The 19893-nt window shown below is 42.6% G+C and overlaps 1 protein-coding gene across 3 annotated transcripts in view; it reads right to left on the bottom strand.

The window, feature by feature from the left end:
* The window catches only part of brd8b (bromodomain containing 8b), a 30344-nt gene extending 11354 nt beyond the window's left edge, over positions 1-18990 (bottom strand). The window contains exons 1-14 of one of the 3 annotated variants that reach the window (XM_080745958.1): positions 18945-18990; positions 16748-16844; positions 15509-15578; positions 15241-15290; positions 14902-15024; positions 14705-14785; positions 14405-14469; positions 12816-12982; positions 11820-12011; positions 10515-10605; positions 9624-9769; positions 8611-8998; positions 7354-7391; positions 6466-6665 (exon numbers count right to left, since the gene is read on the bottom strand). In XM_080745958.1, the coding sequence (XP_080602084.1) occupies positions 6466-6665; positions 7354-7391; positions 8611-8998; positions 9624-9769; positions 10515-10605; positions 11820-12011; positions 12816-12982; positions 14405-14469; positions 14705-14785; positions 14902-15024; positions 15241-15290; positions 15509-15578; positions 16748-16844; positions 18945-18963 (1727 nt within the window). In that variant the 5' untranslated portion in view covers positions 18964-18990. The remainder of the gene's footprint in view (positions 1-6465; positions 6666-7353; positions 7392-8610; positions 8999-9623; positions 9770-10514; positions 10606-11819; positions 12012-12815; positions 12983-14404; positions 14470-14704; positions 14786-14901; positions 15025-15240; positions 15291-15508; positions 15579-16747; positions 16845-18944) is intronic. The other 2 variants (XM_080745959.1, XM_080745960.1) reach the window with 2 other exon arrangements.
* Positions 18991-19893: the final 903 nt, after the last annotated feature.

Below are 19893 nucleotides of genomic sequence, written 5' to 3'. Positions count from 1 at the left end.
GTTTATGCCTCCTAAAACGCTACTTTCTCGGGTAGGAGGGCGAGACTGGGCTTTGGCCTTTGTATTGAGTAATGTAGCCTACTGTTTAAGGTGAAACAGATATAAATAATATGGTCTAAATTGTGAAGGCTCCGCGGTTCCAGAGACCACTCGCTCTCCCGCCCTTTCTCTATGTCTCTCTACCTATCTCTGCTTCTCCTCTCTCTCTCTCTCTCCCTGGCTCATTGACTCGTTCTTTTTTTTCCTTTTTTTTTCTAATCTCAATAGCTGGCGGATGTACGATCTCGTGGCGCGTTGGCTCTACGTGCTTGTGGATCCGCTGTCTGGGGGGGGGGGGGGGGGGGGGGTAGTTATTTACCTACTTTACTTGTTGTCTTCTAAAATGTTAATTTCTTGATGGGGGGAGAGGGGAGCTCTGTATTGGGATATTTATTTTGTAGTCGTGATTGGGTAGGTTCACTGTTTGAAGTATGGTAGTTTACTGTTTAAGACGGAAACAGACTTAACTAATATGATTGACATTTATCTAAGTTTGCACTGGCCTTTTGGGCATGTACAGGGAGCTGTATATGGCGCAGTATACATTATGTGTGCTGTGTTGTATATGGTTTCCTGATCATACATAACTGTGTTTTATGTAAATACTTATGTATACAGACTTTTCTTTTCTTTCTTTTTTTCCCCCTTCTAATTAGTAATTGTGGTTTGTATACATGGATGCATGGGGGGGGCTGTATGTGGCGCAGTATGCATTAACACTGTGTGTGCTTTGCTGCATATGGCCCCCCGGATGTGCTTTTAATTTCTATTTCTAACTACATATATAAGTGCATATATTTTTTATATCATATACACTGATTTCCTTTTTATTTATTTTTATTATTAATATTATATTAGTGCCTTGTCGTGGTGACAGCCTTATTTCCACTTATCTGTCACAAGTGTTTGGTTATTTGCATTAACGTGGCTTATAGGGCTTTATCACATTCTAAGTGGGCCTAGTGCTGGACTGATTATTATTATTACAGTTGTTATAGTCCCCTCATTTTTTTTTCCTTTATTCTTTTCTTTTTTCTCTCCCCCTTCTTTACTAGAAATGTTAACATACCATTCTCATTTATTTAAGTGATATGAAGTGGGGAGATTGATCATAATTTGAGCGGATGGAATGTTTGAGAGCTATTCAGCCACAAGAAGGCACTTTTTTGTTGTTGTTGTTTTTACTTTGGTGATCTGTTATATATTTACATAATCACCAGAGGGCAATGTATGGTTACTTTTGGGCAGTTACTTGTTTGCACTCTCTGACAGAGTGAAATGAAGGTTGACTAATAGGTTGATGGGGTGGGGAACTGTTTTTGTGCACTCTGATGCTAATGGGGTTTTCCCCCTCAAGCTTCAATGTTATGTGTTTTTTTATGTTCGTTTGATGTTGCTTTTTCCTTTCTGTTCCTTTTGGGGTTGTTTTGTTTTTCTGTTGGGAAGGTTTGTTGTGAGGGACCAACTAGGAAATTCTAAAATGTTCTACTGTGCTTGCTGTGCGTATGGTTTGAACCACAATTATGACAGAATATAAATTTCTAAGTTTCAATGTAAGGGGAGCGAATATACAGCATAAGCGAACCAGCATTTTGGGGGTTTTGCGATCTAAATCAATTGACTTTGCATTTATACAGGAGTCTCATCTTTTAAAAGAGCATTCCAACCGATTGGCTAATAAACATTATCGTGTTTTAGCCTTTTCAGCTGCTTCTTCCAAAACCAAGGGAGTAGCCATATTGGCTAGACGTAACCTTAGGTTGGATTTTTTGGGTGATTGGTCTGACAGTGACGGGAGGATAGCTGTTGCTAAAATCCGCTTGGAGGGTAAAATGCTAGCACTAGTCTCTGTGTATGCTCCAAATGTTTTAGACAAAGAGTTTTACAAATTACTAACTAAAACCTTATTGGAACTGACGGATTTCAAAATCATTGTTGGTGCTGACTTCAATGCAACATGGCAACATAACCTAGATAGATCCACTGGGGTAGAAAGCAGAGAACAAGCACTAGCGTCTGCAGAACTACGTGCTTGGGCAAACTCAACTGGCTTACTCGACATCTGGCGTTTAATGAACCCAACGGTTAGAGATTTTTCTTTTCTGTCGGGTAGGCATGCTTCATTCTCTAGGATCGATTACGTTTTTGCCCCTGTTAGCTTGTTTCATAAAATTGCCAAGGTAGAGTTGCTCCCAATGTCACTCTCGGATCACAAGGCGGTGCTGTGTGTTGCTTCACTGAAACAGGTTATAGATAGAGCTCCTAGATGGCGGTTTAACACCACACTGCTGCGCGATGCAGCATTTGTAGCTCAGTTTCAAACTGGTTTGCGCGAATTTATAAATATCAATACAGGCTCAGTTGAAGATCCCAGAATTCTTTGGGATGCAATTAAAGGCTTTATCAGGAGTAATACAACCCTCTATGCGTCCACTCAGAGAAAATTAAGGTCAGCCAAACTGGTGGAATTGGAATCTCGGTTTTCTACTTTGGATAATTCTCTCCAAAATAACTTTGATGTTAGTACAGCAACCCAGAGGGAGCTAGTTAAGAAAGAAATTAACTCCATTCTCAAGCGCCGCTCAGAATTTCAAATGAAACGCACAAGGCAAAACTACTATTTTAATAGTGCAAGACCCAGTCACTTACTGGCTTTACGTCTTAGATCCAATGAGCATTTTGCTGATATTGTTAGTGTCAAATCAACAACGGGAGCCATGGTTACAGAACCCAAAGAGGTCAATGCCACGTTTCGTGCTTTTTATGATGAGCTCTACACCTCCGAGGTCATTCACGATGATGCAGTATGCAATGATTTTTTATCCAACATACAGTTACCAACCCTTAGCGAGGCGGATGCGGAAGCCTTAGATAGACCGCTCCATCTGGCGGAATTACAGGAAGCTGTGCTCGCAATGCGTAGGGGCAAGTCGCCTGGTTTGGATGGGATACCCCCTGAACTTTATGCCATCTTTTGGGAAGATCTAGGTCAGCTGATGCTAGACATGTTTCGATATGCAATTGAAAGTGGCTCTTTCTCCAGGGATGTGAATGTAGCTATTATATCATTATTGTTGAAGAAGAACAAGGATCCCACAGATTGCGCAAGCTATAGACCGCTTTCACTTTTGAATTCTGATCTAAAAGTTTTTGCTAAGGTGCTTGCGCGTCGCTTGCAGGGTTTTATGACCACCTTAGTACACTGTGATCAGACAGGTTTCATAGGAACTAGACTAGCCTCTGATAATGCTAGACGACTATTGCATATCATCGATAGGGCTAAGGAGCTGAGGACCCCCGCCGCAGTGTTGTCGCTCGATGCGTTGAAGGCATTTGATCGTCTGGAATGGTCTTACCTGTGGGCTGTACTAGATAAAATGGGATTTGGTGCTTCATTCATACATTTTGTTAAAGTACTTTATTCTAATCCGTCAGCGATGGTCCTAACCGGTAAGATCTGTTCGCCGCTATTCACGATTGGCAGATCTTCAAGGCAGGGTTGTCCCCTTAGTCCTCTCCTTTTCGCACTTTCACTCGAACCCTTGGCTCAGACAGTGCGTCAGTCTGCAGATATTACTCCTGTTTCGATTAACAACACACAGCATCGCATTTCCCTATATGCTGATGATATTCTACTGTTCATTGAGAATGCACCACAGTCAATTACTCACGTCCTTCAAATTTTTGATCAGTTCAGTTCCATTTCCGGCTACAAAATTAATTGGACGAAGTCAGCCCTTCTGCCTCTAAATGATCAGATGAGATCTGCTATCCTGCCGTCCATAATCCCAGTAGTAAGCCAATTCAAATATCTTGGCATAGATATTTTCCCTTCTCTTCAGGCTATTGTTAAGAACAACTATGGTGACACTCTAAATAAGATTTGTCTTGATTTAGATAGATGGTCATCTTTGCCCAACTCTCTCCAAGCTCGAGTTTCAATCATAAAGATGAATGTTCTTCCTAGGGTTAACTTTGTAAGCTCTATGCTCCCTTTGCCACCACCGCCGCAATACTGGAATAAGCTTCACTCTTCGATATCTAAGTTTGTGTGGAAAGGGAAACGCCCTCGTCTTAAACTTTCTCTATTACAACGTGCTAGAGATGATGGCGGCCTTTCATTGCCCAACTTTAAATTTTATTATTGGGCCTTCACGCTCCGCCCCCTTTTAAATTGGTTTAACCCAGCAAATAAGGTTTCTTGGAGAGAGCTTGAGGAGAGTTTAGTGCAGCCTGTTGAATTGAGAGATCTTATCTATTCAAACATAACTACACATCAATGCAAAGTTCGCTTTGGACCTATCATTTCTCATTTAGTGGCAGTATGGAGGGCAGCTGAAAAGATGTGTAAGATTGATTGTAAATGGAACTTATTTTCCCCAGTGTTCAATAATCAAAGACTTTTAATAGAGGATCGCCCCATTCGCTTTCCAAGGTGGAGGGCTAAGGGGATTCGTACATTAGGGGACTTATTTGATAGAAATGGTTTACGACCTTTTCGAGATTTGTGTGACATCTTCAATCTGCCTGGAAATACCCTTTTTTTCTACTTCCAACTGAGAACGTCCATGAGGACCTATGGGGTCCCATGGCAAGCTCCCCTTAGATTGCACCCCTTCCATGAGTTTATCTGTGATGGTAATAGAACAAGAGGTTTGGTTTCCACCCTATATGGTTTTTTATTAGACTGTAGTTATGGGCCCCTATCTGTTGATACTGTTTGGAGGAATGATGTACCAAATTTGGACCCTGACTTTTGTTGGGACACAGTATGGTCTAACATTAGGCTATCTTCTAGAAATCCAGACCATCAACAAATTCATTTAAATTTTGTTCATCGGACTTATTTAACTCCCCGCAGACTATGTGCTATGAGGATTTTGAATAATCCCAACTGCACTCTCTGCGCCTCAAATAGTATTGGTACCTTCCTTCACATGGTTTGGGAATGCCCAAATGTGTCGTCATTCTGGAATATGGTTGCCTCCAAACTTTCAACTATTTTTAGTATTAATATCATATCTTCTCCTTCTTTATTTTTATTAAATGACGTCTCACAGTTGCAACTAAACAATATACGCAAGCGCATCTTCTTTGCTGGATTAACGGCGGCGAAGAAGATGGTAGCTACGCGGTGGAAACCTCCTCATACGTTAACGTTTCGCCAGTGGGCCTTGACCTTTCTAGATATAGTATATTTAGAGCAGTCGATAGCAAGGTTACACGGAGCAAAAGAAGAAAACATTAATATGTGGTCGGACATTGCAGATAAGCTTAAGGCTATGATTCAAGAAATCACTATATAGTGGTAACAGCCTAGCACAGGCATGCACTATTGTACATTCCGTGTTGGTCCGGGGAAAGGGGGTGGGTGGGTTTTCTTTTCCTTTTCTTGTTTTGCTATTGTTTGTGTTGTTTGTCTGTTAATTGCATTTTTCTTTTGATTAATGTTTTACTTTTTCTTGTTCTATTCATATGTATGTCTCTAATTTCATGTTATGGAAAATAAAAATAATTGATAACAAAAAAAAAAAAATCATGTGTGGTATTCATTTAGTTCCTACAATCTCTAGAAGACATTAGTGCAATTTGGCTGTTTCATTCAACAGGGACTAGAAATTATCTGTTTCTAGGTGGTTACCAGGGTCAATAGTTCTTGCTGGAGTAGTAAACTAGGTTTCATTTTACATTTCATTTCTGATGTGACTTACTGATTTCCAGTTATTAGTCTGACCCCAAGTGCCGGTATTTCCAGGGAAATGGGACCTAACACTATGAATGTTTTTTATTTTGGGTAATGATTTTTGATGACTCATCACTTTTCACCGTTTTGTGGGGCTGAAATCTAGCCTAAGGAATGTTTTTCATGCAAAACAAATGCTTGCAATGGATTCAAAATCATGAAGAACCCCTAGTTTGACCCCTCACATGCTACTTAAAGCAGATTTATTTTTGTATTCTTTTCCTGTATAGTGACGTCGATGGAACTTTCTTTTCGCAATGTTTCCGGCAGAGCAGGCCTCTCATTCTGTGTAGCTTATTGACCAAATTAATAGAAAAAACAAAAATAAAAAGTATGTTATGACATCACAGGTCCTCTCAAATTTTGGGCCTGTGGCTCCCCGGCTAGTAATATATCTTATTTAGCTGACAACCATTATACAATCGCATCACTGAGTTGCCAATAATTACAGCAAAGCACACCCTGTTTTGTAACATTTCTTAATCAACACACCTCCGACCAGATAAGACAGAGCCAATTAATGGGAACAGTGGTTGATTGCCACATAAATCTGCCATACCCTGCCCTCCTTTGCACGTGACAGGCCATCACTACACTGCACTCTCACGCTGGCGATGTGAATCAAAATCGGAATGCTTATAATCGTTGACAAGTTGTAAACAGAGAGGAAACTTGATACTCACAACTGAGATGAGGAAGCGGGGCTGCTGGCCAGTGAGTCGGCCGTGGTGTAGCGCTGGGAGTTGGGGCCGTATCCGTCCTCGCTCTCGCTGGCGGCCGGCTCCACCTCAGAGAGGTAGGGACCCTCCCCGTCACCACACTCCTCCTTCAGCTCCATCCCTTCCTCCGGGTCCGCCTCGCTCCCCCCCTCCTCCTCCTTCACCTTAGGGGCGGGGACGATATGGAAAAATACAATATTGCGATATATTTACCAAGCTGTATCACGATACACGATCTTATCGCGATTCTTTTTCATGTTGGTTTTTATGGTTATTTTCCAAGTTACTTAACAGTACAACCACCTACACGGTAAGAAAAGCTAAAGGAAAAAGGAGCAACAGACCATTTGGACCAGTGGTCCTCAAACTGGGTTACAAGTATGTAACTCTGACTGTATACAAATGAAACCAAATGGACCTGTAAGGGTCCATTTGGTTTCATTTGTATAGTTAAGGGGAGACCTTGACATTTAGACCAAAATGCAGGTTTAAATTAATTCTGTATTAACAATTCAACAGGATTTTTTATAAGGCTCCCTTGTATCACGATATATACGATATCTCTGAAAAGGCATATCGTGGAGACATTGTATCGTCTCAAAGATATTTATCACCATATCGCCCACCCCTACTTCACCTCCTGGATGGACGACTGCACACACACACACACACACACACACACACACACACACACACACACACACACACACACACACACACACACACACACACACACACACACACACACACACACACACACACACACACACACACACAAGATATGCAGAAGTGGACAGCATGAGCAACATGGTGGCGTCTCCCATTTTGTAAGGGTTTATTCATTTTCCTCACCTTGGTCTCTTTCCCCGACACAGAACTGTCTTCAGAGTCTGTAAGACAGAAAAAGACAGTCTTTAGTTCGCTATACAGTAGTGGAATTTGAAATAAAAGAGAGCAGTTGACCTGAAATGCAGGTTTTTCTTTTAAGATGAAAAACAAAGAGTTTTCACTGTTGCTACACTTGTTAATAACATCGAATAACAAGTGTGAACCCATATATATAGTCATAATAGCTATTGAGATATTTGGCATAACTATTGAGTAAAGTAAGTGTTTAAATGAACGGTAATTCAAAATATACCTATCACGCTTTACTTTTGGGCATGACCTTTGGGCAAGTAGAACATGGCCTGTACTTGCCCTAAGGGGGCAAGTACCTCTGAGACCTTAGTGCCAACCCCTGTTATGATGTCATGTGAAGCATGACAACAGTGACAATAGTGTGTGAAGCATGACGAAAAGCATCACTTTTCTGTTGTACAAAGGTTAACAAAAAGCAGGTTCACTTTGCTGGCGAATATATTCTCGGGCGAGAATAGTGTGTTGCTTATAACAACCACACTAAAACACGCCAATGAGAGTTCTAAATGTGTGTGTGGGCACATCCCTGTTCACAGTAAAAATCCACTGTCAATTTAGATGCAGAGTGTAAAGAACTAGCGGTCGTGCGCCGCACGACCGCTAGTTCGACCAGCAGTCGCACTGCATCGCTGGCGATAGGACCAGCAGTCCCGCCAGTAGGACCGGCGGCCGCCGCACGGACCGGCAGGTCCCGTAGCGGTAAACTGCCCGTCCGTGCGGCGGTGGCTGCCGCGGCAGTTACCAGCGATGCCGGTGCCAGATAATGTATTCGCTTTCTGCTATTCTGTCTCAGCCACCACCGCACGGACGGGCAGTTTACCGCTACGGGACCTGCCGGTCCGTGCGGCGGCCGCCGGTCCTACTGGCGGGACTGCTGGTCCTATCGCCGGCGATGCAGTGCGACTGCTGGTCGAACTAGCGGTCGTGCGGCAGTGTCTGCCGCTGCAGTTCCGCGGCAGGTGACGGTGCCAGAGAATGTATTCGCTCTTTCTACTATTCTGTCTTTGTTTCTGTCTAATAAAATATATTAGCTCTAATTACCAACACATTATTTCTTATTATGGCTTTATTCTGTCTTATTATGTCTTATTATGTCTTAAAGTGTACTGTAAAAGAGGATGGGACCCTCACAGGTACATTTTGAGACTAACTCTGAAACTGACACTCAGGATTTGACCGTGTACCGACCTAGGCAAGGCGGGTTGGGTTCGGGCTGGCTCCACTCCTCCCCCTCGCTCTTCACCGTCGCTTCCATTCCTTCCTTTTCTGTCGCACACTCCTCCGTGACCTCGCCTCCCGTCACCCCTTCGTCAGAGGACGTCGCGTCACTTCTCGCCGCCTCGGGCACCTCACAGCTCACCTTGAGCGCTTCTTCTCTCATGGCCTCAGGCTGGTCGTGGGCCTCCAGGGCCTCCTGGGGCTCCAGCACGGGGTCGACTGGCACGGGCTCCGAGGCCTTCAGCTCCTGCGTCTCCCAGGGGCCCGGGAGTGGGTGTGTCCCAGACACTGCTTCCTCGCAGAGAGAGAGGGCCGCTTCGACCGCCGCAGCATCCAGGGCTTCTACGGAGTCATCCACCTGGGAGGGGAGGAGTCGTCAACTATTAGACAGCAATAATCAGAAAGCTTTGCACACCAACCAGCAAATCTCTTCAGTCGTGTCCTTTCGTTTGTGTGATGTGTGGTGTTTTCTGCATACATGGTTGTGGTGGATTGTGTCGTCATTAGCGATGGAGCTTGCTAATTTCTATTGATAATGAGCAACTTATCGATCCTGCTTATTGAGCCGGGCTTTTATCTAGCCCACTATTGAGCGTTTTCGAATATTTTGTGGAAAGACGTGAGACGACAAATTCTGAACAGAACTGATATTTTTTAATTATTGCATTTGTGGCTGACCTCCATCTATGAAGATGACAATATTGACAAAAGTAAAATGTTTTATCATTAAATATCATTAAAAGAACCATTCATTAATGTGCAACATGGTTTTATTTTATGAATAGTACTGTAATAATAACTTCTTGATTTGCCTCTTATCTTGATTGTTTAAACATGACGTCATGGGCCACTATGCTTGATAACAGGCTTGATAAGCCCAAAGCTTATTGATACCGGGTAATCAATACATTTGTTATGGAGTTTGTAGTGGACCCTTGTTTCGAGCTCCATCCCTAGCCGTCATGTGTGGACCCGCTGCTTACCTTCTCCTCTATGATGGCGATGATGTCCCCTACCGTCTCCAGGTCCAGCTCGTCTCCTATGTAGGACACGGCCACCAGGTCGTCTTCCACCCCCAAGCCCGTCTCCTCAGCGAGCTCTGCCTTCACTGCTGCCTCTGCTCCACCCGCTCACCACACACACACACACACACACACACACACACACACACACACACACACACACACACACACACACACACACACACACACACACACACACACACACACACACACACACAAAAGAGAGAGATCAACAGTTTAGTCTACAGCAGTGGTTCTCAAACTTTTTGGGTTTCAGTACCCCTTTTTCCTGATTGCTGAATCCAAGTTCCCCCTTTAAATCTAAAAGAACATAGTGATTAGAAAATACTGACATCAAAAGTCCAGTTTTTATGTCAATATGTTGAAAATAAAAGTAAGTAGACTTATTGTTTTCTATTCAGTAACAGTTGTGCTAGTCAGAATGTTTACTTAATTTGGTTTAAATCTTTACAGAGCAGCACATTCACATACATTTGTCAAAAAGAAAATCTGTGATTTTTTTCAGTAATACAAGAAAGATACATTAAATAAATTAGAAAACAATAGAATAGCCGATCTACAAGCTTCGCTAGTTTGGGTCCCGGGAAAAGTCTGCACCTTGTTTATACAGTATACACAATTAGCCAGTAGCTATGCCCCTCCCAAAAAGCTTTTGTCCAATGCTATCTTAAAATAACTTCCTGCTTGCCAAGGTTTGCCTTGGCAACAGCCTTGGCAAGCTGCCGGTTGCTAAGCTAGCATTGGACAAAAGCTTTTAGGGGAGGGGCATAGCTACTGGCTAATTGTGTGTCTGTGAGAGACATGAGACGTGGACATTATAGAGATATTTACCTGTGATGTCATGAGCTGCTGGCATGACAATGGCAGCAGTGGTGGTCTGAACTCCGTTGGTGAGGCTGGCTGTGGCATCACCCTCTGCTACCTAACATTTTAAACATACGGGAAGTAGTTAGGGAATATGGCTTTCTATATAATCAATAATCTAGTAGTCCTATATGCACATTACTACATTACAGAGAAATTACTCATGAAACAAGGGATATCTTTTAGAACCCATGACAAAACCTTGAAGGTCTAATCTTGACTGGGTGAAGGCCAGCAACTGACTCGACTTAAATAAAAGGTTTCTCACAATAGATTTCCAAAAACACCATACTCATGGCTGTCTAAAGCTGGTTGCACACTGCTGCATTTTTTCTTGCGTTTTGGAAAGTCGAAATCTACAAAAAAAACTGTTTTCAGACAAAGGAGAGAGAGAGAGAGAGAGAGAGCAAGGCACCCAGTGGCGACAGTTGCGAAAATCAAAAAAAAAAAAAATCAACCCTGGTCGACTTGTGAGGTTGTTTTTTTGGAGCTGTGTGTAACACAAGCTCCCTATACGTGGCCGTGTGTGTGGGTCTGTCTGTCTCCGTGTCTGTCTGTAGCCTGCAGTAACCTTTTCTGACCACACATGTTAAGGGAGGGGCGCTGTTGCACACACAGCTCCACTTCGAACAGAGGTTCGATTTTTTTATTTACACGCTCCGAAATTCGCTCCTATATTCGTCTGAAAGAACGCAGCAGTGTGCCAAGACCTTAACCGGTAGTATAATTTACATAACTGTTTAACAGGTTAATTACACATGGGAACAAATGTATTATTGTATTGGGATAGGTGCCAAAACCCATGACAGCCATGGATTGAGATGATGTCACTAAAGGACTTGACCAATTACAGGGCTATGTCACTTTCCTTCAATTCAGTTTATTTGAGATAAATCAACCTTTTAGAGTCAACAACTGACAACAAACTAGACAACTCAAAATGTAGAGGTCATTTCATCATTGCCATTTTGTATCTAAAGAATGTGCTCCAATGAATACAAAATATGAATACTGCAAATGAATAATATTATACCACATTGGCCCTAACCAGTAACCACATTACAGTTCTCAGTTTGCAAGGGAAATGATGCAGGGTGATGTGCGGCGTGTCCATTTCTTACGAGTTTCAAGATAAATCTTAAACCTTTTGACACTTTAAAATAAAATAAAAATGTATTATTGTGTTTTTGTTGTTGTTGCTGCTTTAAGTATCCGCAACTCATACAGCATACTGTGTTGCTGTCTAACATTCAAGCCATAGTGCCTTCTCACCAGGCGGGGGCTGGCTGAGATAAGGCTGCCTTTTTTCAACAGCTCTGATAGTAGAGGGGAGGGTGGCGGCGTGGCCTTCTGAGTAAGCAGCCTCTTCTGTGGGGAGTCGTCTACTAGAGCCCCCAGGCTTCCCTCTTTAGGCCCTGGGCCCGGAGCATCTGTTGAGGGCAGGAATGGTCCTATGCCCTGGGCCTGGACATGATGAAAGAATGGCATGGCACGTACACTTAAATGTATGTCTTTGTACAGCTACACCTTTTATGCAATTTATTATGATGCATATATGTTAACCCATTCAGAACGGGTACACATTATTGTGTAACATTATTTTATGCTTTAACTATTGAAAAATAGCAGATATACAAGCTCACAGCGCGGCACCGAGTGCCGCGCTGCGAGCTGGTAGATCTGCTATTTTTGAAAAATCGTGAAAATTAGAATTTTCACCCGATTCTATAAGTGTCTTTTGAATCCTTCTAAGATTTTTTGAAAAACCTGTGTTTCTGTGTCAGCAATCTGGCCAGCCATCGTCAAAGAAAAGGTCCTTTTCACTTAACTGGAGCTCAGTTAGTCTGTTCTTGAGAGACTACTATGTCAGTGGTTCTCAAACTTTTTCATGTGAAGGACCCCCAAAATGATATGTATTTGGCCACGGACCCCCATCTCAAAATATGTAGTTCCAGGGACCACCCAGAAGCAAAATTTAAGTTACAAACGTTCGCTTTGAAAATACATATATTCAAAGATTTTGCACTCATTTTCACGACTTTTTCCAAAAATAGTAGATCTACAAGCTCAAGCTTGTATATCTGCTATTTTTCACTGGTTAAAGCATTCAATAATAAGAAAACATTATTTGCTTATTCATTGCACTGGTATATTTTTTTGGTGTTTTATTATCCTTCCTGCACCGGCATTTGTTGGCCCACCACTGCAGAAGAATGAAAAGGGAACCACTAGCTTGTGTGACTGTGAGGTGGCTGAGTGTGTACTTACGGCTGGGTGGGCGCCGGTATCATCAGAAGGGGTGCCAGCGGTGTCCATGGGGGGTGTGGGGATGGCTGTGTCAGCCTGGGAGTCCACATTGGGGGGGCTGGCTCCCAGTGGAGAACGTACTGTCACGCTGGGCAGCCTCTTAGGGGTGTTCTTCACTGCCTGGCGAGCTGCAGGGAGTGAGGGGGAGAAGGGAGTTAAGGCCACCAATGGCTAAACCAGAACCACTGGCACTCTCTGGTGGTCAAGTCAGGTAGTGCTACAGTCAGGGTTCCCACACATTTTTACCAATTAATTTCCAAAACTTTTCCAGAATATTGAACCCAATTTCCAGGACTATATAACAATAATTCAGCTCAATAACGGGTCGCTTGGCAATGCCCAAAGACAAGTAGTGTATGCCAGTGGTTCTCAATCTTTTCAGGCCGTGACCCCCGAAATAATCGTGTTTTAACTGGGGACCCTGCACCCTGACGAGCACTAAGAGTTGAGGAATTTTGTATAACACGGTTCTATTGTGAAAATAGCCTCGCATCGCGAGGCGTTTTGAGCATGTAGATCGGCTATTTTCACAATTTCTGCCTCTAATATTTGACAATTTGGCCCATGTTTAATTTGTAATTTCAGAGGTATTAACAAAATCACTAACCAAAGACAATGCATAGATATTCTTTCCAGGACCTTCCAGGACCCTTGATAAATTCCAAAACTTTTCCAGTACTGGAAAAATATTTTTCTAATTTCAAAATATTTCCAGGAATTTCATGACCGTGGGAACCCTGTACAGTATATACCCCTACTTCCTCTTATTTATCATGAATGAACTTGTCTTTATGTTAATATTAATGATAATATTTATTCACAGTGCCTACAGTATAATGAATTATCTATATGCCAGCATAATCCCAATGCAGAGCCAATACCAAAACATTATATTTCTACCTCCTGATAATGACAGACAAGCAGAACAACAATCCTCTTTTACAGTACACTTTAAGACATAATAAGACATAATAAGACAGAATAAAGCCGTGCGGTGGTGGCTGCCGCGGCAGTTACCAGCGATGCCGGTGCCAGATAATGTATTCGCTTTCTGCTATTCTGTCTCAGCCACCACCGCACGGACGGGCAGTTTACCGCTACGGGACCTGCCGGTCCGTGCGGCGGCCGCCGGTCCTACTGGCGGGACTGCTGGTCCTATCGCCGGCGATGCAGTACGACTGCTGGTCGAACTAGCGGTCGTGCGGCAGTGTCTGCCGCTGCAGTTCCGCGGCAGGTGACGGTGCCAGAGAATGTATTTGCTCTTTCTACTATTCTGTCTTTGTTTCTGTCTAATAAAATATATTAGCTCTAATTACCAACACATTATTTCTTATTATGGCTTTATTCTGTCTTATTATGTCTTAAAGTGTACTGTAAAAGAGGATGGGACCACAATAATTAGGTTGCCAGTGATCTTGAATAGCCACTGGCCTGTAGCAAATTTCCCATAAGTTGTTGCACTGAACCTGTGCAAAGATTCATGCTTTTCATTATTTTCGATTACTTGGTCAGTTAGTTTACAATATTTAAACGAGGCAAATAAACCGTACCCTGATAGGCCGTTTCTGTTGCTTTCCTCTTCTGTTCTGCCTCTTCTTCATCCTGTTTCTTTTTTCTAAATGGACAAAAAGAATAATAAATAAATAGATGACAGGAGTGAATGTGGACTAAACGTTCAAGGATTGTGCCTCAAATTCCCCAGCCGGAATTTCAAATGTGTGTCACTTTAGAAATGCAAAATGCAATGGAAAAACACTGACAGGGACAATTATAAATACTAAAAAGCAGGCAGGCAGGCAGACAGACAGACAGACAGACAGACAGACAATCCAAATAAATGAGGGTCTCACAGCGTGATGTCCGTCCACAAATCCTTCAACTGGGAGTCAAGATGACCGGTCTGAATATAATCCACTTCCTTCTTCAGCTTCCTACAAACAAACGGAAGAGCGGAGGTGAAAGATCTTGTCATTGTCCAGTATTCAAAGACATTTATGTGTGTGTGTACTGTGTGTGTTTATGTGTGTGTGTGTGTGTGTGTGTTTACCTGTATTTCTCTTGTGTGTCTCGCAGGAGCTTCTTCAACTCCTCTATCCTCTCAGCTGTTAGTCTGCGTACAATCACATCCTCAATGGTCTCCACCACTTCACCCTTCTCACCGCGCTTACGTCTGGAGCGGGAGCGCGCGCACGCACGCACACACACACACACACGCACGCACACGCACACACACACACACACACACACACACACACACACACACAGAGACAAGGGTTTAGTTTACAGCATGGATCATAGAATGTCTATGATTAAAACAATTCACTTGTGGTTCAAGGCAACTAGATATTATTATGATTGCATGATGTGTTAACATTGCAATACTGACTTTGGGGCTTCAGTGGCTTCCAGCAGCTCAGAGTATTGTGAGGCACAGTGCTGTGGAAGACAGGCAGAGTTAACACAGGCAGGCCACACGTCCCCTCAATAAAACAAATGCATGTTAACTTAACACACAGCTGACTTGGTAAACATGTTGAAATTGGGTAAACTGGCACAATAATGTTAAAAATTTAAATTAAATGTTACTACATTTTCTTTTCTTTCTATTTGACCTCCACTTTGAAAACCACTGGTTAAAATTATGAATTGATTACCTTTTGTGAGAACCAGTCAGGCGGACGTGCGGGCTCAGAGAAAGGCTTGATGGCTCTGCTTACCGATACCCTGGAAGATACAAGCACTCTTATTGGCTTAGGAATGTGACCAAAACAAAAACATATCCATGAATTCAAGTCTCCATGGGGTGAGTAATCCATAGGAAAAAAAAAGGCATTTTTGGAACTACTCCTTTAAGATCCAAACCAATAAAGAAACAATAATAAGATATTACTACTACTACAAGCCACATGTTCACAATATAAGATTACAGTAACGGTATAAGTAAATATAGGTATTGAGGTAAAAATAGGAATATAAGGAATATATAGAGAATAGGGTCAGACAGTGAGTAGTATGAAATACGTAATTGTGACCAATGCTGTAAATAGTCAATGACACCTAGTGACACCAGTGGTTCTATGCATAGAACATATGACAAGCAGTGAGCTAGCATAGCAGATTCAATGGCATGAATCGGTGTCTAGCAGTAGCAAGGATGTTTTCCAGTCAGTTATCTCCAACAGAATAATATACCCTAGCAGCAAATTGCAACACTAGATTGTTTTTAAAATATGTTGAATCTAGGCTTGCAATACCTCCCATTGGGATTCAATGCATCAAAACTGTTTTTTTTGCAATCTGATTGTATTATACAACATTAAACTCACCAACATTGCGGCTGTATGGAAAGCTTGACTTATCCTCTTTCTATCTGCAAAGTGTTTGTTTCATAAAAATCCACCATATACATGTTATGAGCTACTTTCTGTCAAGAAATTCTGTTCAAGTGAGTTTGGAAGCGATCGTGGAAAATCTCTCAGTGGTCCTGTGTAGCACCTGGTTATAAACGTCACATAATACAGGAGGCAGCGGGACGTTGCGTCATAGAAGACGAGCGCTTCCAAAGTTCAATACTTAGGGGAAAAAAAACATGTCTGCTCTGATTTCTTGACAGAAAGTAACTCATAACATATCAACGGTGGATTCTTTTTGAAACAAACACTTTGCAGATAGAAATTGGACAAACTTTCCATACAGCCACAAAGTCGGTGAGATTGACGTTGTTTAATACAATCAGATAGCAAAAGCAAATAGCTGTTTTGATGCATTGAATCCCAATGGGAGGTATTGCAACCCTAGATTCATATTAAAAAAGAAGGGAAAAAAATGTAGTGTTGTAATTTGCGTCTAAATATACCCATGACAACTAGTGGAAGTGTATGCTGTTGCTTTACCAGTTTTGGTCACCACTCCTCATAACAGAGGAGGCCAGGCACAGTTTCTCCCTGACTGACCAGGGCTCTGTGGGACCCACATTAAGGATCTTGTGTTCTGGAAAAAGAGGAGTAGGAACAATTCATCCCAAAGATACAATACAATTTATAATTAGAAGTATTTGCCGACTTGGCAAACAAACAACAACAAAACAACAACAACGTACAATTGGTAGATTTCACATTTATGACACCACACACTTCAGCTAAATCAGCAGACAAGACAGTCAGTAGTAACCTACATGGTTTGTAATGACTGATTTATGACTAAATCGTAGATTTGAATACTTTAACAGTTTGCAAATAGTAATCATTATACAGTGAAGCATTGTTAACACAATTGCTGGTGTTAAGCTTAGAAGATTTTTCTTGAAGGAGTGAAAGGAGTTGCACTTTTTGATGGCTGTTGACTTGGTAGGGCATTCTACATTTTGGTGACATAGCTTAACCTAACCTTGCGTCACCAGGCTTTTTTGGGGGAAAGCCTGGTGTTCGTTTACAACGGGCCGTTGATCCGTTCTAGCCAGAAACCACAAGCAGAATAAGCAGTGTCGCTTTGTTTTCCCCCATTTGTTTCCCCAATCCCTATTAAAATGCTCGAGTAGCCTAGTGTAGTCTTGCCAGTCGCTACGAGTTGGACTAAAAGATGCATATACCAAACAAATTTTCCAAAAGCAAAACTACGCTGCATCAAGGACAGGTGTTTATTAGGTAGGCCCTAAAAGTATGTCCTTGAGTGCAGGGGAATATCTTGGGTTAAAACTGAATCCAGTTTGATAGTTCCGGGCTTCCGGCCAAAGTGTAGTCCGTCTAGGACTAAAAAAACATGACGTAAAGTGGTTTCTGCTCCCGACCGGATCAAACCCCGAAAAGTGAAGGGACCCTAGGCTAAGCTTAACCCCATCATGTTTGTGCCGAATCTGGTTTGAACAGATCAGTGGAGATTATGCCTGCGTCACTGCGTGTGTCGTTCACGTTATTGAAAAGGCGTGACAGGTACATGGGCAATTGGGCATCCCTGATCCCTTGCCAGTTGCCCTCTGCCCTGAGCCATCCCACCCTAGGCTAGCACAATGAGAAGGGTTTAGGTGAGTCCTGATACAAAACCAGTTTAGAGCCATTAGGCCAGAGTTTGTTAAACTTGGTAATACTGGCTAATAGTAATACTATGGCTTTGGGAGAAACGTCCACATATTCACAAATAATAGTCCTTCAGGGACCGTACCTATGTTCCCCAGGTTCTATGTTCCCCACTTACCCATACCCACACAAAAAAGGTTCTATGTTCCCCACTCATCCAAAAATGAAGGAAACATTCATTTCTAATTATTAATAACAACTCAAAACACACAATAATGGGGAGAAATTACCGATACTAGTGGGACAGGGGGCACTAGGGACATCTGGGCAACATACTTTTGTTATGACTGGGCACCTGAACATCTGGGCAATAGGGACATGTGGGCATTTGGATGAGTGGGCACCTAGATGAGTGGGCACTTAGGAGTGGAAATTCTGGGCAACTGGGCACCTAAATTAGGATTGCCCATTTGAGTTGGGAACATATACTTTAATTTTTTTGGTGGGGAACAGGAGTAGAATCAGTAGATCCTTTTTTTGGTTCAGTGGGGAACACAGAACCTTTTTGTGGGGAGGGTGGGTGGGGAACATAGAACCTAGGGGAACATAGAACCTTTTTTGGGGGGAAGTGGGGAACATAGAACCTGGGGAACATACATAGGGAGGACCCCGTCCTGCCCTCCCACCCTTCAGCTGTAAACAAAGGGAGTAAACTCTAAATGAAGGTGGATCGGCAGGATCGCTAATCAATACACAGTTATTAACAGTTTATTAAACCATCTTAAATTAAAGATCACCGTGTTGCCCCGAGTTATATACACAACTGGCTTGTTGAAATGCACAGTAGTACCAGTTAAATCATGGCTCTGTAGATCGCAACCATGTATTTATCTTAGCATTAGCATTAGTTGGCTCCTGTTAGGGGGACACATTCATGAGGCACACAGCAGCGTTACACGCATAACGAGCAATTGAGAGGCTATTGGGTCAAATTAATATGATTGTATTATTTGCATTGTATTGTTCGTGTGTGTTATTGTGTTGTGAGGAGAATAGAATAGGGTAAAGTGTTACTCACTGCCGATGCCGCTCGCCATTTCTTTTGTGACAACAAGCCAGGCCGACAGGCCGTGATCCAAACTTCCGCCGGAATTGTTTTAGTGATACACACGTCTGCAGAATCACGGACTAGACACATAGGTTCCTAGTTCCTACGGGTTAGAGCAGTGGTTCTCAACCTGTGAGTCGGGACCCCCAGGGGGGTCTCCAAAATATTTTGGGGGTCCCCAGATGATTAACTTAATGTGAAACATTGTTTTCTCACTCAACAGTAAACCAAGTGTATATAGAGGGTATCTGCACATTGCCTTTTTAATACCTCTACAATGACAAATTAAACATTGGCCAAATTGTTAAATATGACTCTATATTAGGGACAGAAATTGTGAGAATAGCCGATCTGCATGGCGTGCATGCTCACAACGCCTCGCAACGCAACATTTAATTCCTCAACTCTTGGTGCTCGTCAGGGTGGGGCGGTCCCCAGTTAAAATATGATTATTTTGGGGGTCGCGGCCTGAAAAGGTTGAGAACCACTGGTTTAGAGCAGGGGTGCCCAAGAGGCAGATCGTGATCTACCAGTAGATCACAAAGGCTGTGCAGGTACAGGTAGACCACATGACATGTCCCTAAAAATGTATAGGATAATTAAAATATCTACAAGCACACAACAAGGAGTTGTGTGCTTGTAGATCTGCTGTTTTCACTACTTTTGTGCGATGGCCTTGTCAAGCAGGGCTTTACTTTGCAAAAGAACATACAAAATTGAAACTTGGAGATACAAAGTTTACACCCGACAACGACGATAATATGTATTTTGTCATTTCCAATATAGGGGTCTCTAATCTCCTAATCTATGGGCCCCCCCTCACAGCAGTACAGGGCCCTTTTGATCTGAAAATCTAATTTCGCCCCTGTTTCTAAAGTAGGCAAACACCCAATACAATGATTTGTTTTCAAGAGTCAGT

The sequence above is a fragment of the Nannobrachium achirus genome (assembly GCF_963921795.1).
Source record: "Nannobrachium achirus genome assembly, chromosome: 17".
Lineage (NCBI taxonomy): Eukaryota > Metazoa > Chordata > Actinopteri > Myctophiformes > Myctophidae > Nannobrachium > Nannobrachium achirus.
Note: the sequence above shows the minus strand (reverse complement) of the source record. Positions and strands in the feature narration are given on the sequence as shown.